The sequence below is a fragment of the Alligator mississippiensis genome, chromosome 5 (assembly GCF_030867095.1).
Source record: "Alligator mississippiensis isolate rAllMis1 chromosome 5, rAllMis1, whole genome shotgun sequence".
Lineage (NCBI taxonomy): Eukaryota > Metazoa > Chordata > Crocodylia > Alligatoridae > Alligator > Alligator mississippiensis.
Genome location: NC_081828.1, coordinates 129,593,200 through 129,611,067, shown reverse-complemented (window position 1 = coordinate 129,611,067; position 17,868 = coordinate 129,593,200). Strand labels below are relative to the sequence as shown.

The window sequence follows — 17,868 nt, the reverse complement described above, 5'->3', positions numbered from 1 at the left end:
CATACCTCAAGGTACCAGGTGGCTCGTGAATGCTGAGATGCTGGGATAGATAGAGCATCCCACAGGAGCACAGGGCATGCCCAGCATGTTTGGCAGCAGACCCAGAAGCACTTCCGGTCAGCCAGGGAGCACGTGGGGCGGGGCCTCTGCACCTTGCCAACTCAGCAACTGGTGCCTGGGTCTGGAGGCCCAGCCGATCGTCGAGCCGGGGGAGGCCCCCCAAAGCACTCATTGCCGATCCCAGAAGTGGCCCAAAGCACTTCCGGTCCACTTCAGGTTTCACCGCCAAGCACGCGGGATGGGGGGTGCACTCCTGTGGGACGCTCCATCCTCCCTGCCATCGCAGCGTTCACAAGCCACACCTGGTACCTCGAGGTATGTAGAAAAAAACATTTCAAGCTGTGTCTATGGCTGAATCGCTGATTCTCCGAATCACCATTGAATCTTCAGATTCGGCAAAATCGAATTGGGTCAGTGATCCAAATCAACAAATTGAATCTCTGTCCCTGATTCTGGCCAAATCCAAATCGAATACAGCCCATTTCATACACCCCTATTTGCTTTTTTGGAATATGAGCCAGTCATCATAGGCAAGTCATTCTCCGTAGAACTTCTTGCACCTTTCTCAAAAGTATTTGGTGCTCTCCACTGCTATACACAGAATGTTAGACTTAACAGTTTATTTCAGAGGTGCATTATGTTCAGTAACAGTGTTTGTTTTCTTCAGGTTGAATTCTCCTATCCTCCCCTAATCCCAGGAGAAGGACACGATAGCCACAGTTTACCCGAAGAATGGAAATACTTGCCTTTCCTTGCTTTGCCAGATGGAGCTCACAACTATCAAGAAGGTAAAATACCAGAAAGGAATGCATAGTGAGTGAGGAGCTGCAATAGTGGAGGATATTGTGTGCTTAACACTAAAGCAGGGAGGAAAGGATCCTGACACTTTAGTTACCAGTTCACCATGCTTCTGACTACTGGAATTCTAGGAATATTTATTTTGTAATTTATTCAGAACAGGTTATATGAGAAATGGAATCTGTAAACGGAAATATGTCAAAATACTTGTGTTTAGGATGTAGTCTAGAGATACAAAATTTCCACTCCTGCGTCTGTAAATTTAATACAGGATTCATTTATAAGTCTCCTAAAGCAAAATAAACAGCCTGTACTCCCCTCATCTTTTGAAAGGGAATTCTTCTTTATGGAGATATTTCCCTATTCTGAGATATGAATAACCTCTTTTTCCTTCTCATTCTCTGTATGTGTGTGTGTATGTGGATAAAACAACCCACTTTTACTCAGTTAGGTCTTTATTTTTCAAAATGTGGTCTAGATTCCTGTTTGACCGTCTACAAAATGGCATGGGTTAAGAACTGTACAGTGGGAAGAGGAGGAGGGGAACTAGGAGAGCAGTGACATGCAGTATGAAGCAGAAGAATAATTTTGCCATGTTTATACCATTTAGGGATTGGCCAAAGTATAGTAGCAAATTATATCTGTAAACATTTTTGTTGTTACAGATTCCTAAATCATAAAGGACAAATGGAATATGTTGTACTAAAACATTTTTTTTCATTTTTGCATATGTTTCCTTCTCAGGAAAGACCTGTGTCACAAATCTATCCTCAGAGTACTTGCAGTCACAAGTTTCTCCCTGCTGTCCTACTGCTTGTCCCAAGGTTTGCCCTGGGGTAACTCCTTATCCCCACAAGCCTCTGCTCCACTACCCTTATACTAGATTTCACAGCTGCAACAGGGAAATCTCTGCCACTCCCTGCAGCTTCCTCTTGGGTTGTGAAAGTATTTTAGGTTCTCCTTTCCAGGGAATGGGTTACTCTGGAATATTCCTTATTCCACCAAGATCATTCTTTACCACAGGCAATCAGTAAGGAAATAAAACAACAAAAGTATTTATTATTTAGGAGAAAGGAATTATGTAAGAAAAACTGACCTTATTGTTTGAAGACAAAACAAAAGGACAAGCAAAGATTGTAACCCTCTCATCTGGCTACAGAACTCCCTCTTGGAATTCTGCCATTCTTTCCAGAGATCAGCCTTCCTTCTGATCCTGCCAGTTACGATTGCTGGGGACCTGGACTCTCCCAAATCTTAGGATAAACCAAAGACCACAATTCATTCATAGCCCCTAAAATATCTCCAAGCCAGCCTTCCATCACATCAGCCTTGTCTTAATTGCTCATGAGTCTCAGAATCCTCTCATTCCTTTCCTTCTGAAGCATCTGGGATTCCTCTAGCTAGTGGCCCATTTTTTCTGAGATGTCTTCACTAATGAGAGTGGTGAGTCTTCTGCCGCGCCCCCCCTCCCCTCCCCCCCGCAATTATAGGCAGGCAATACCTTGGGTGTTGGTCCCAACAATAGCCCTGTCTACTGGTGTCTGGGACTGGTAGTTATTCTTGCCCTACTAACACAATGGCAGGAGATACTTAGCAGTTCTACCTACTCCCTTTTCCTTAAGTAGCATGCCTCAGTTCCTTTGATTAAACCATGTCCAAAAACAAAGATGTATACAGACAGCATAACATAATCCATGCAGTGATAAAAGCAAGATAAATGAATACAAGGTAGTATTGTCTTTTCAGTGAGACGACACGTGCCATATCAGTAAAGCAAACGCAAGAAAACTTGCATGACACTTCACCTTGTCTGATGTGCTAGCGCTGTCCAACTTCCAACTTAGGGTGCTCTAACTTGTAAATGGGAGGGGCTGCATGCTGTGGACACTGCATCAGCATGTTCCATCTCCCTGGCTCCAGCACCATATTGTGTGGGAGCCTGCTTATTGCCACATGCTGCTGCATCTGGAGCAATGAGAGAATGGGGGAAGTGGTGGGAGCTTAGGGGCAGCAAATTAATCTCTTGTGGCCATCTTGTTGGACATCCCTACTCTAACTCTATAGGGATTTCATTGGGAGTTGATGTGCCAACCCAAGGTAGGGTATTTGTTTACAAAAATAATTTATTTACATCAGAAAAGAATAATCCTTGATTTGGTATGTCCTGACTTTTTTGTTATTTATCTTGGTGATATTAACTAGTCAAAACCAGAAAAATGTGAGGAGGTGAGCAAAGTAGCTTCTACATTGGCTCCATGCCACAACCCCACACACGAAAATAAAATAGTTGTCTTGCTGGGCTTTGCATTACCATAACAACGTGTTGTTGTTAGAGAGTGTTTTTAGGTAATGGAGACTATTCAAAGCTAGCATGGCAATGAAGCAGGTGTAAAAACGTTGAGATTTATTTCCAGAAACACAATACAAATTCATTTGGAATTAGCAAATGCATTTCAGAATAATATTATTATATGCTTATTCTGATTATATTGGGCTTGGTTTCCGTGTGCAAGTTATAATTAACCTCCATTTAAAGACGTTGTACATGGTATGAAAAATGGAAAATTTAGTTTTGTTTATTGGATTAAAGGAAATGCACTTAAAACTCTACAAATTTCCTCCTGGATCTATGTAGAATATAACAAAGCCTGTACCAGCAACTAACAAAATTTAGATCGTGAGTTGGCAATGTTTTTGGGTCGAGTGCCAAAAAACCTTGCAACTAGGACTTCAAAGATGTTGGCTTGCCGGGGACAGACAGTGGCAAAGCCATGAGGGGCCCGTTCCTTGTCATGGCAGTGCAGCCCTAGCCCCTTCCTCACTGTGTCCCCTGAGGTGTGCATGGAGCCACTGCCAGCAACAAACCAGGCTGGGGCTCCAGACTCTGGTGCAGCCGCTTGCAGCTTTGTGACTGCCTGCTGCAAGCACCCCAGGCTCTGGGAAGGCCCCTGCCACCCTCTGTGGATCCTGGGCTGCTAACAGCAAGCCTGTAACCAGTGCATTGGGGTTGGAAACCCCCACCTGGCCTCATGGCTGGCAATGGCTGCACGTGCACCTTGGGACACGTGGTGAGGAAGGGGCCTGGGGCAACACGATCCTGTCCCCTTCCCTACCATGCACCCCGAGGTGGCTGTGCAGCTGCTGCCTCCTTACCTTTTACAAGAAACTGCCCAAGATTTATAGAGCATGGTTCTGTTCTACTTATTAGAAAATAAGCAAATTGCCTTAATTGCCCTGAAGACAGGTTTCCCACAAATGTGTGATATCTTGAACTGTAAAACCAGACCTTCTAACCTGTTTTGGCTTTGCCATCTAATAAATTAGCAATTAACTTTTTGTGGTTGTGACAGATCTATTTTACAAAGCTATTGAAAGCTGTATATCTTTGCATAAGTGTATTTGAAGTGTATCCTTAGTTTTAATTGAAAAGGTTGGTCTCTTGGCGCCCTTACACAGTAAGTGAATTGACTTACTCGAAGAATTTGGACACAGATTTAGACAAGTCTATTCTTTTGTAAGTGATATGATAAAACCATAGGGTACACAAGATAAAACCCAGCAGGAAATGCAATTTTAGAAGTAAACAATTTGTAAATGGCTGTTATTGAAAAGGATGAGGTTTCTGAAAATACAAATCCTTGATCTGTTTCTTTGTTAGCAGCTAAACTGTTCTCTCTTTCTTTCTTAGACACTGTCTTTTTCCACTTGCCACCAAGATCTGAAGAGCGAACTACAGTATATGGCGTCTCTTGCTATAGGCAAATTGAAGCCAAGGTAACTTACAGTTGCAAATGTAAAATAGTCAAAGGGACTGGTGCAGAATTTAATGGGAAAAATGTTAGGGCCGTCAGACTAGCTGATCAAAATTGTCCTTCCTGGCCATAAAATCTGTGAAGCTGCAGATCAGGCAGCTTCAGAGCTGAAGAATTATCTTTTCCCTTCTACAGCTGGGAACTTCCTGGTCCATGTCTATATTCCTGCACATCCCATTATGTTATGTTTTCAGAGAAACAAACCAGGCAGGAGACCTAAGAAGCAGAACTAAACTGACTGTCTATGAGCCTGGCTAAGAGTTCTCATCGCCTGAAAATAGGATTCTTTGCTTGATCTTCACATATTTCTTGTGAGCTTCTTGAGCAGATATACATAGCACCTGTGTGCCTCCTTCAATCCAGGAAAGGGTTTGTTTTGGTTTGGTTTCCCTTGCAAAATTCTCCTGAGCCTAGGATTTCCAGTGTATGCACGTGTGCATACAGGGCTGGTGTAACTGTAGAGGCAGTACAGGCAGCTGCCTAGTGCAGCAGATTGTAGGGGGTGGCAAAAATGATGCTCTGGGTGGGCAGGCAGCATGTGCTTGGCCAGGCCCAGGTTCAGCATAACGCTTCCACAGCAGCAGAGCAGGCCGTAGCACAGGTAGGTGCCACACAGGAAATTCTGCATCAGCATGAAACACAGTCCCATGCCCTGGTCACTGACTGCCATGGCTCCATGGGGCTAGGATGAGGGGCAGGATGCTATGCTGCTGCCAGTGCATCAGAGACTCTGGGCAGGATACTGTTGGCCTGGGCTGCAACAGGCTAGGGCACAGTGGCGCAGGGGCCATGTCCAGCTTCTTGCGGCTCCAGGAATGCAGCAGCTACGACCATATGTCCTGCAGAGCTAGCTACATGTTAAGGGGCTGCCTGGTGTTAGCTTCTCTCAGAAAGAAAAGGGAGAGCAGCAAAAATCTTTTTTCTGCCATGCCTGTATTGGCCAGACCATTTGGGTTGAGGCTGTGAGAGAGACTTGCAGTATGTTTAGTCTTAAATATTGAGGAAATCATGATGTACTCAGTCTGAAGCCAGTCCTGATTATAAAATATGTGCATTTATTCTTAGCAGTATATTTTGCAGATATATTTTGAAATATGTATGTCATCTTCCCAGTGATATGCCACAACTTTGAATGTTTAATAGCTTAGGAAGAGTTCTCATTGACTCGTATTCTGAAGTCCCAAAGTACATATGCTGTATTCTTATTTATAGATTAATCCCTGTGATATCTTGATTATTTTTCAAGTAACTCTCATTTTACACAATAAATATATAATTGTAATTTTTTTCTTTGTATTGACTTAGTTTTCTCAGTATTTTTTCAATAAACCCTTATTATAGTATTCTGTAATCAAAGTCTTGTTCTGCTTAACTGTGAAGTTTATTTTCACCTAGTTTTTATTGCACTCACGATGCCAGTTTCTGCTGTTTACTAACCAATTAAGCAGATAAATATATTTAAAATTGAACTGTTTGGAACAAGTGGAATATAAAGCAATATGTCTTTTATGTAGTAACAGCTTCAACCCTCTACCCATCTGGCTTTTTTTGTGTGTGGGCTGTAATCTACACTCTTGCTGTTTTGTGTAGCATAAGTGAATCACTTGGCTGTGTGGTTTTTGCCCATACTCCTTCTAGCTCTGCTGTTAAATACTAGAACTGTTTGGTCTGGCTGAGAAAGCAGTTGACTCCACGGGTGGTGTCACTTTCTCTTTACAGTTGGCTAAAAGAAAATGCCTGAGCATGAAGTAAACAAACTATTTCCAGGCCAAAGCTTTCCCTGCCTGGTCTCAATGGGTAGGTATGCTGTCACAGAAGGACGGGGGATATATTCTGGTTTATTCTGGCAAATCTAGAGCTAAGGATTTTTCTTTTCTTCTCTTGTTGCCTTCTCCTTTTTAAATAGGCCTTGATTCTAGGGCCTGTGTGTAATCATCTCCACAGTAGCTGCACCATCTCTAGGAACAATGAGTCGAAAGAAACTGTAGATTGTTGACCTCTTGCAAAGCATCTTGCCTTAGGGTCTGATCCTGTTTATTTTTATGTACCCACCCACCCATCCCTTTACACCCTCAGCTGCTGTTGAAAACAGTACTTCAAGGATCATGGATTTTGTTTTGATCAGTGGGGGTTTTACGTAGATGACTTTTAAAGTGTTTGTTTTTTTTTAATGCATATGGGTAAAACTATTGTAATACTTTTGCTTCTTAGGCATTGAAAGTACGGCAAGCAGATATCACGCGCGAAACAGTACAAAAAAGTGTCTGTGTTCTAAGTCAGTTGGTAAGTATGACAAACTGAACCTTACTTGCAAACAATACAAGGAATACATGATTTGCCTGACATTATTTAAATCCCTTGTAATGAGCACCACTTAAAGATGACAAAGTGAGCATTGAAATTACAGCTACATTAAGACCAAGGAATTTAAAATTTTAACACATTTCAAGTGTCATCTACTTGCAAGAAAACTGGAAAAGTGTGCATCTGTCATTAGGAGTTGTGATGTGATGGGTTTGCAATTTTTATAACTGCCCCAAAAAACCTACTTATTCTAAACTGCATATTGTGATGCTTTCTATATTAATGTTTAGTTTATATGCTACACTGATTAATTTTCAGAAAGTGGGAAGCTAACAGTGCCCAACTCTGAAACAACATTTTTGCTAGTGGCTCATGCAGCATACTATGTAGAATATGATAAGTTGTATTAGACCTTATTAGTAGAGGTGCAATTACATCGGTCCAATATTGGATCGGCACCGATATAAAGAAAATTGTCTGTATCCAAAATCGGCCTGATATGGCCGATAATTTGGCTGATAAACACCTGTGCGTGTGGGCAGCCGCAGTGCAGCATGTAGGTGGCGAGGAGCACAGCCCAGCAGCATGGAGAGCTGCGTGCAGCTGGTAAGTCAGTTGTGGTGGATGGGGTTGGGAAGGGAAGGGACTTGGGGGAGCAAATCAAGGCCCCCCGTGGTGAGGGAGGGAGTGGGGCTTGGACAGGGGCTGGGGCAAGTACTGCCCAGGCAGGGTGGGCATGGGAGGGAGGTGTGGCTCGTCTGTGGGGTTGCTCCCACTGCTCATCTGGTAGTGCATAGGCGGGGGGGGCATGTGCCCCTGGATCTGTGCAGGGCAGGGCCAGAGCTGAGCCAGGCTGGGCTGCACTTGGGGAAGGCAGCGGCAGCAGTGGGAGGAAGAATTATGGGAGGCCTACGGCGAATTTTGGGGTGGCTGCAGCCCTCGCCTTCCCCCGATTAACCCCCTCTCAGTGCCCTGAGGCCTGCACAGATATAGGGGCATTTCCCCCCTCCCCTCCCCCCCCCCATGCCAGCTCCAACTGGATCTTAAGTGACGATACAGCATCTGAGTGTGAAATACTAGATAACTGAAATGCACACTGAAAGTAGAACATAGTTAGCCAGAAATTTTGAATGCTTTTATCTTCACAAATTGCCTTTGCCTAGTGTTGGATTATCTATTTATAACAGAAGATAAGGGAAAAAAATGGAGAAACAATGGCACTGTTACCAAAAGTGATTTCTTCATCTGCATTTATTTGTCTGTCTTGCAAGCCCTTATATGGATTACTCCAAGCAAAGCTACAGCTCATTACACATGCCTATTTTGAAGAGAAAGACTTCTCTCAAATCACAATTCTTAAGGTAACTTTTCAGTGCACGTGTGCGGAGAATGATGCTCCTTGCTTATCATACAGGTTATATGATGTGAACATTCTCTAGTCAGTGATTTCTCATCTACATATTCCATTGTCAAAGAGTGATCGTACTATTCTGCTCTTCTAAGCCACATGAAATGATAATTTATCCTACAATAAATCCGAGCAAGGCCCCCCATGGTAAATAGCAAATCCGAGTAATTTACTAATTTACAGAAAGATGTGAACTAAAAACTACTTGAATAGTTAGCCTCCCATTTTAAAAATCCCTTTAATAAAACTCCCTTTCTCCTTCTTCTAAAGATATTCTGTCCATATCAGTTAAATAAATTCTGGTCCCTTGAGTAGTTTCTTAGAACAGATGGTGGCATTTACCATTAATATTACCATTAAGGGCAACTGTCATATGCCATTTAATATTTTTTTAAATTTAACTTTTGCAGGAACTATATGAGCATATGAATAGCTCTTTGAGCTCTACACTAGAGGGATCACAAGTTTATCTTGGTAAGTAACCTTTTTATGAGCAATAAAAGATTCTTTTCATAACTAATTTTGCTTATGTACATTAAAGCTTAAGAGACCTGTGTTCCTGTGTAGTAATGTATTATTTTTTCTTCCTGTAATTGTTACATAAATACCTTGCCTCTATTGTATGGAGCTCATCTTAGGTTGAAACTTAATGTCTTGGTGATGCCTCTCAGTTTTTATATTTGCTCAGTAACTAAGTGGCTGAACTGCTGTCTTAAAACTCTACTTTTTTATTATTATGAGGGAGTGAGGGAGATTTTCAGTAGTGAAAATGGAATTAAGGATCCAATTCTTACTGATATTTTTTTCGAAAGGTATTCCTTGTACCTTAGAAAATATCCCCCAGTATTCTTGACTTCATGTTTTGCCTGGGAGTGTGCGATAGAGACAGGTAAATGTGAACAGTGGTCTAATCAAATGTATCAGTGAAAATCTGTGATTAGTGGGATTCAGCATGAAAGTAAATGGCTGCCTTCTGTTGTTCAGTCACTATCATAGGTTCAACATTTTTTTTTGTGTGCGTGTAGAAACAAGACAACAAGGTAGGAGCTCTAATAAACTCACCAGCATGTCTTCCTTTAGGGTGTAGAATCATTGGATATCATCAGGGATCTGGGTTTTCTGTTTCCCATGGAAAAACAGGGAAAAAACAGATTTTCCCTTTTCACTGAGGAAAAATGTGAATTTTCATTTTAATGGAGAAACACGCAGATTTTCCACTTTTTGCAAAGAGCTCTCTGCAAAAAGGGCAGGGCTTAGGGTTTCCTGTCTGGAGAGGGGGATGGGACCTGAAATGCTCTTGAGTCAGCCAGGGCTTGGCTTTGGCTCACTTTCTCTTCCTGAAGCCTTTGGGATACCTAAAGTTTGCTGGGGGCCCACTCTGACGGGAGGGTTTGGAATGAGGAGCACTGGCAGGGCTGGGGGGGTGGGTTCTGGGTCAGGTGTGTGTACAGGTGACTGCCAGGACTTGGGGGGGGGCGGTGGTTAGGGGCTCTGGGAAGAGCCAGCAAGGAGGGTGGGTGGCAGGCCAGGGGTGTATGGGTGCAGGCTCAAGGAGCTGGGAGGTGTCTGCGGGCACTTTCAGGCCAGCATGGGAGAATCCAGACAGCATCCCTGCACCCCGCTGCGGGTAGGGATGGGCAGCAGGCAGGGTCTCTTGCCTGCCTGCCTAGCAGTGTTGAAGAGCTGGGGCAGCCTGCCCTGCCACCTGCTCCTTGCCACTTGCTACTGTGAGGAGGTGGTGGTGGCCACAGTGCGGGGCACTGTCACTGTAGCACTGGGAGAACACCTCGTCTCATGCCAGTGTCTGGGGCAGGTGCTGAGCTGCTGCTGCCTTCCTGAATCACCTGCAAGAAGTCAAAGAGTACTTCATGCCCAGCGCCTGCAGCTTCTGTCTGCTGCCACTGCCCCCAACCCCCAGCAGTGGTGGTGCAGCTGAAGGAAGCAGCAGAAAGATGGCAGGCAGTGTGTGGCACCTCTTGGCCCCTAGCAGTTCTCTGGCTTTGGGAGTGGACAGAGAGAGTGCAAAGTGCCTGTCTGAGGCCTGTACCTGTCCCTGGCCCTCAGCTCATGCTGGGCTGGGATGCTGTGTTCCATGTGGTGCTGGCTGCCCTGAGGGCATGGCACCCCCTTCCTCACTGGCTCCCAGAGCCCAGTGCACACTGCCTCCTGTCTTGAGTCACCAAGGGAAGGAGGCATCTTCCCATACTACTTTTTTTTTTAGAGCTAGAAAGTCCCACACCCCTCCTCGCCCCCTTGGTGCCTGGTGCCCGAGCCTCAGAGCCATGGAGCTTCCTGAGGTAGGCAAGCCCTGGGAGGCCTGCACCCAGGGTTGTGTGGAGGGATGTGATGGCAGCCATGTGCTGCAGGCACAGACACAGCACAGAGCTGGACACACATGGACACGGCCCCCCTCAGCCAGATGGAAACAATTCTTCCTCTGAGCTTCCCCTTCATCCACTGTGAGGCACATTCCTGGAGCAGAGGTTTATCATTCACTCGTTTGGCTAGGGCACTCTTAAGGGATTTTAGGACCTTCTTTCTGTTGTTGTTAGCAGGTTTTTGCCCTATTTTGGGGAGACTGTCCTAGGCACAGGCTTTTTAACTTTCTTTATCCCAAGTGGGGCTGGACTACAGAACCTAAGCCTCAGGGTTTAAAAGTGCTTTAAACTGTACTTTTGTGTTTCTTTCCCTTTTGTCCTATTATAAACCTGGCTTTTGCTGGTACATTGCTTGCAAGGGAGAAGTTTGTTCATTCAGGACACCCCAGTTTAAATCTAGTTGTCCCATATTTCTGGGCGGGGGCTTGAGCCAAAGCTAAGCTTATTTGAGACTAGAGAAACTGGACCTATTCAGCCTCCGCAAGAGAAGGTTGAGAGGCGACCTTGTGGCTGCCTATAAGTTCATCACGGGGGCACAGAAGGGGATTGGTAAGTATTTATTCACCAAGGCGCCCCCGGGGTTTACAAGAAACAATGGCCACAAGCTAGCAGAGAGCAGATTTAGATTGGACATTGGGAAGAACTTCTTCACAGTTCGCGTGGCCAAGGTCTGGAACGGGCTCCCAAGGGAGGTGGTGCTCTCTCCTACCCTGGGGGTCTTCAGGAGGAGGTTAGATGGGCAACTAGCTAGGGTCATCTAGACCCAGCACTCTTTCCTGCTTATGCAGGGGGTCGGACTCGATGATCTATTGAGATCCCTTCCGACCCTAACATCCATGAATCTATGAGACCCTCCAAAGCTTGAACTCAGCCCTTAATTCCTGCCAACAGGAGCAGAGAGCAGAACAGCAGGGGTTAGCACCGCTCAGAGCCACAAAGTAGCAGGGGGGAAGCTGCAGCCAGACTTGTGTCCTGGTGCAAGTGGGGGAGAGCTGCTGCCAGGAGGGAGTAAGTGAGGGGTAGGCAGGGCCTCTGGGTTTGGAGTAAGGGGCACTGACAGGACTGGGGAGCTGTGGCTTGGGAGTGAGAGGCATGTCAGGACTGCTCAGCGCCATGTCAGCCGCAGTTGGACCCACATCCTGATGCTGGGGGGGTGGAGCTGCTGCTGGGAGGGAGCATGTTATGGGGTAGACAGGGGCCATGCTTGGGAGTGAGAGGCAACGGCATATCACGCCTACTTAGCACCACATAGCAATGGGGAGGGGCAACCACAGCTGGACCCCCGTCACATTGGTGATTTTCCATGATGAAAAAACCCAATGCCAAAATAGATATGTATTTAGAATGTTTTTTATTATAATGATTGAGGCACTGGTAGGCTTCCAAATTGCTTTAAACCTTTAAATATATCAATAAAGCATTGTGTTCAACTGATACCTATATATATAGTGGCCTTTCATTTTAATTGCATATTTTGGGATTTTTAATTAGAGAATTTGTGATTTACTTTATCAGCAAATCTGTGATTTTTATTTTTTTTTAAACAGATAAAACAAGGATCCCTGGATATCATAGTGGTTTAGTTGTTTTTATTTTTTTTTAATCTTATGCAGCTTCACCTAAGAGAAATGTGGACAGAAAATAAAAGAGGGTTTGTTCCTTTGGTCAAGACTCAATAACAAATTTACTTTTAATGTTTTAGGTCTGTCTCCTCGAGATCTTGTCCTTCAGTTTAGACATAAGGTATGTTTTTCATCTGTTCGGTAAAGCATAGCACTGAGATGTTTTGCTTGTGTTTGTTGCACAGAGGGAAAGCATAGGTTGCATCAAGAACAGCTTATAGCCATGCACATGCACACATTCACTTACGTTAAGCGCCAGCCTCTCTTGTGATGGTGGTGTTAGAGATAGTTACAACCCCCAAATTTTTTTTCTGTGGCCCTACCTACAGGTTGGCACAGCTTGAAGCTGACATCCATCTGACGTACTACATACAGAGATGCCACCCTGCCACACGCCCCCTTGTCTCCATAGACTCCTACAATGCCTGGGATTTTGGGGAGGCAGGGGAATCTGCTCTACTACCTCCTTCTTGCTTGCCTTCCTCCATTGTTCTCCCTTTCTGCAGGCACTAGGAGTATTCTTTGTAGGGACATTATAGCTAGTCTTCACTACTAGTGTTAGCTGTGTAGTGCTAAAGGAGTAAGGTAAGACTGAGAATCTGGCTCAAAAAAGGCTGAATCTTATTGAATTTTCATATGCCTCAGTGGCACTTTGTAGCTGTGTAATGTAAGTCTTTGGTACTTACCCACAGTTGGATTCTGTTTGTACCTGTGGAGGAGGTGGATTACTCTCTGCATGTACCTGCCAGAAGTAAAACTGAGGAAGAAGGTGGCTGTGCCATCTTTTAAACCGGTAGGCTAGAGGTTAAGGCTTTCTTCCCCAATTATATGAATAAATGTGAGAATAGAATCTGGCCTTAAACATTTTGACTTGTGTGAACACAAATCCTATGTGGTGAATAGGATCCTGGTGTTCTACCAAGTTAGCTACTGTACCTCTATGAAAAACCTGTTCTGTACATAAGAAATGTTGTATGTGACTTGTATATTAAAACTATTATTATGGGGTGATAGAATACATTTTCATTTATAAATACGCTTCACTGTAGAATGTGTGAAGTTCTGACTTCTTTTTATGCATGCTCTCATCTCTCCAATGCTGTTTTTAATGGCTATTCATCTGAAATAAATTGAATGTCAGAATATTTTAGTATCACAAGTTCTCATTGGCCAGATGTACCTGGTTGATTTGAAATGGTCAGTCAAAACATTTTTATTGAAATGTAAATGTGTATATTTTTTGGTAAAAGTGACCCTGGGCCACTAATCCAAGTTTTTGGTTTTTTTTCCCCTCCTTATTTTTCAGGTCTTAATCCTTTTTAAACTGATTCTTCTAGAAAAAAAGGTAAAGTTTGTGGCCAGGCGGAGGCTGAAATAGAAATGTAGTTGTTGGATGTGCTTATGAGAAGCTACAAAAGAGTAGGTTAATAAAAGATACATAAGCTTTCATGAGCAAGAGCTCGCTTAAACAGATGTTATTACAAGGTGCTGTATCTGATTAAGGTTGTAGAAAAATGATGCATTTGAGCTGCGGTTTAGCTTAAGTTTAGCATATTCAACTCTAGTTCTTAGTCCTGAAATTTTAACATGCTCACAGTGAATTCTTGTTTGGTTTGTTTTGTTCTGGTAAATATACATAATTGTAGCTTTAAAATGAATAGCATATGAGAATTTGTGTACATGTATGATTTTTAGGTGCTCCAGACCCTAACTTTTGCAATAAAATTAAGAAGCTAGAAATCCTGTATCTGTGTAGTGCCCCAGTGACTTCATTTGGTATCTGCAAGGGCAGAAGTGCCTGCATTCATGTCTCCAGCTGCACAATCAGGATCTTATCTTAGCATTTCATTGTGTATTTGAATTCCTTTCCAAAAAACACAAAAGGAATTTCTGATAGTAAACCCAAAAAGAATGCCACTGCTGTGCGTTTACTTCAGTTCCTGTGATCTCCGTGTATTCATCTCCTCTTAGGTCTTTTGAACAGTTTCACACACATTTTGAATGGTCTCAGTGAATAGGTTAAACTATAGATTTTTTTTTTATTTGTTTATTTAGATTGATAACATTTTTGTTTTAGAAAATGATTTCCCCGTTTAAAAACTGATGGTAGCATTTTGTGATGAACGTTTAACTTTCCAGTACCTACTTAATACTGAGCTATAATTCCATTCGAAAGCTGTACAAACCATGAGAGACAACTGCGCAGGAAGCATGCTCAAGTGACTCAGACCTAAGTCTGGTTTGAATAAATCTGAGTTTCTTCTAAACCCACAAATAGGAAATGAACCTTGGCGGCTGCAACAGGGAAAATGCTTGGTTTTCCTCCACTGCCCACTTCCCAACATATGTTAAGGTTCCAGAATAGTTGTGGGAAATGTGTACAGTCAAAGACTTTAAGCATACTAAGCCAGTGTGCACCAATAACTCCATCAGTTCTTGATTAAAAAGATGTGTGTATGCTGTGGACTATCTCCACTAATCCAAACAGCTGGGTTGGTGCCTGTTTCATAGGCAGAAAGAAATGCTTCCATCTTCCAACCGATGCTGGATTGAGATGCCATCTCCAGATGTTAATGGCATCTCGTCTGTAGACTATTACTATAGTTCCAATATCTACTGCCAGCGCCACTCTCTTTGCTGACCTTTAATATTGCATTGCTGTTATGGAGTGGGGGAGAAGAGAATTGGGAAGGAAAGGGAAAAGCTAATTTTTGTTTGGCCTATGTAGGAAGAAGGCCTAGAGATTATAAACCTTACCTGACTGTCTCGCCAAGCAGTCTTGGAGTCAGCTAGAAACAATTTGACATCAAGCAACATAGGACTGAAACAAATCTCCTGGGTCTTTTGAGTACAGTCTTCTGTTACTGCAAATAATTTCTTTTACAAACCTTTAAAGTTTTATTTTAAAAGCAAGTTTGGGGGGGGGGTTTGCCCTCACTACGTTGATTTTCCCCCCCCCCCCCCCCCCATAGCCTTACGGCCTTCCTTTTACTTTCCAGCCTAAATAAATTTGTGGCTGGTTTTGAACTCCTGTGCCAATATTCTCTTACCTTATATTTCCTTTCCTTCCCCAGTATTTCTCTCTGTTTATTTGTAGATAGCAGTCTTGTTTTGTTTTGCTAGATTTACCAAATAAAGTTGCTCTGTTTCCTCTCATATGATACCATTTTTATTCTCCTCATAGCGCTTCTTTGCACCTGTTCCAGTTTGCATTAATCTTTCTTGATTCTGTGTGACCAGAACAGTATATAGTATTTTGCAGGAGATCTCATCAGTACAATGCCTTGTACAATGGCTTTAAGACTTCCCTATCCCTGCTAGAAGCACCTCTTCTTAAACATTGCACGGTTGCATGTGCCTCTTTCATAACCACATCACATTGGTAATGCTTAACTAGTACATCTAGATCCTTTTCTTCACTAATCAGTTTCAACTGATGGGCTTCCAGATTTCAGCAGTCACTTTGGTCCCCAAGTGCCTGGCTTGGCATTTTGTACTATTACATTTCATTATTATTTCTATTACTCTGTCCTCAAGGTCATCTTGCTTTAATCTAGATGATATACCAGTATATCTCCTTTAAATTGATGATGCCTTCTAGCACTGAGTCATCTACATAATCTTACTGTTTGTGGCAAGGTCATTTATGAAAATATAAAACAAGGTCAAGCCAAAGACGTATCTTTTGAGGAACTCTTATCTTAAGTTTGTACACTATTGATTGCAATCCCCTGGTAGGCATTTCTTTATCCACCTTACAATTCCTCTCTCAATTCCTGTCTTTTCCAGTTTAACTAATAATTTCCCATGTAGCACAATATCAAATGCTTTACTGAAGCCCAGATAGGATCATGGGAAAGTGGGTCTGGAAGAGGCTTTATGAGTTCATATAGCCAGCCAAGCCCTCTACTCAAGACAGGATCATCCCTGACAACCATCCCAGCTCAAGCATCTGTTTAACCTGCTCTTGAAAATTTCCAGGGATAGAGATTCCTCAGCTTCTCTAGTTTGCCTGTTCCAGTTCTTACCCACTCTCATAGTCAAAAAGTTCTTCTAAATGTCCTCTGCTGCAACTTGAGTTATTGTTCCTAGTCCTGTCCCCTGTTGCCACAGAGAAAAAGTTCATATCCACCCTCTTTTTAATCTTCCTTCTGGTATTTGAAGACTGTTATCAAATAGATAGGATCTACCACATGGATCCCCACCACATTTCCTTTGTCTAGAACAAGGGTGGCCAACCTGCAGCACAAGTGGCACAGGCAGCCTGTGTGTGTGGCAAGCAACAGACTGGGCGAAGGACAGGCAACACAGAGGCAGATAGGGCAGGGAGCAGAAAGCAAGGCAGCAGATTGAGCGGGGGGAATAAATAGGTGTGGAGGGTACGGGGCTAATTTGTGGCACACCTGCCCGAAAGGTGGTTTCCCAATGGTCTAGAAAATCAGCAAGGTTATTAAAGAAAGATACCTGCTTAACCTGGCTCAGTCTGCTTGGCAAATTATGTTGTCTTTATTCCAGGTCTTTTCATCCTTTATCTCTGTCCTTTTTAAAAACATTTTTTTCAAAATCTGTTCCAAAGAATTTCATACAGTTAAGGACAGAGTTTCAGCCTGTAGTTGGCTGGATCACTTCCCCTTTCTTCCACCCTTAAATATAGGTACTATAGTCTTCAATCATATGGTACTTGATAGTTTCTTTATTTTTGTTTTCCCCCCCACTTAATACTAGCAGATATGTGATTTCGTGTGCCAGTTCTTTCTGAATTCTGGGATGGAGATTATCTATTTGGGCCCCAACTTGAGTGTATTAACCTTTCTCCCAGGCTACAAAAGTGAGCAACAGTTTACCCAAAGGACCAAAAACAATCAGATAAAAGGTGGTCACTTTTAAATTAATCAGTTAGATTTTAACTTGTCATTCTTGCTACCGTTGAAATACTGGCAAATGTTAGAATAAATTATGCAGGTATAGAAAATGCCATGTTTTCTCTTCAAACATTGTCTAAATAAAAATTGTTCTCAGCCAGCTTCTTTTTTTCTGGCATTAATTGGCCTTACGCTCTTTTCTTTGTTCTCTTGTGTGAAGCTTCATTCTTATTTTTGTTTTCCTAGGTATTGTTTTATATCTCTCCAGTAAACAGACTGGTGGGGGCACTAATGACAGTCTTATCACTCTTTCCTGGTAAGAACATAGCAGGTTTTGATTTTTGGGCAGTTTTGTGTTCATAATTGAAGTTGACCAAACTATATTTCATGGAGGGGTTCAAATTACATGACTCTGGAGGTGTGTTGGTATTTTGCTTGGAGAAAGAGCCACCTCTAACTCATGTAAATGTGTGAAATGATCTCTTATGAAGTGTACATGCACACAGCCTCACAATACCTGATAGTTATGTAGAGTGTTTTGGTTTTTTTTTTTTTTACCATGGCTTCCTCATACTGCTGTCTGTTTTATGACTTTAGGGTGAATAACCTTTAGTAAGCTTGATA

General features: G+C 43.0%; 1 protein-coding gene across 2 annotated transcripts in view; it reads left to right on the top strand.

Annotated features, from left to right (window-relative positions):
• AVL9 (AVL9 cell migration associated) overlaps positions 1 to 17,868 on the top strand; it is a 53,822-nt gene that overhangs the window by 16,831 nt on the left and 19,123 nt on the right. For both annotated transcript variants that reach the window (XM_014602564.3, XM_059728691.1), the window contains exons 2-9: positions 728 to 848; positions 4,547 to 4,632; positions 6,882 to 6,953; positions 8,246 to 8,335; positions 8,793 to 8,856; positions 12,463 to 12,503; positions 13,689 to 13,727; positions 17,491 to 17,560. In XM_014602564.3, the coding sequence (XP_014458050.1) occupies positions 728 to 848; positions 4,547 to 4,632; positions 6,882 to 6,953; positions 8,246 to 8,335; positions 8,793 to 8,856; positions 12,463 to 12,503; positions 13,689 to 13,727; positions 17,491 to 17,560 (583 nt within the window). The remainder of the gene's footprint in view (positions 1 to 727; positions 849 to 4,546; positions 4,633 to 6,881; positions 6,954 to 8,245; positions 8,336 to 8,792; positions 8,857 to 12,462; positions 12,504 to 13,688; positions 13,728 to 17,490; positions 17,561 to 17,868) is intronic.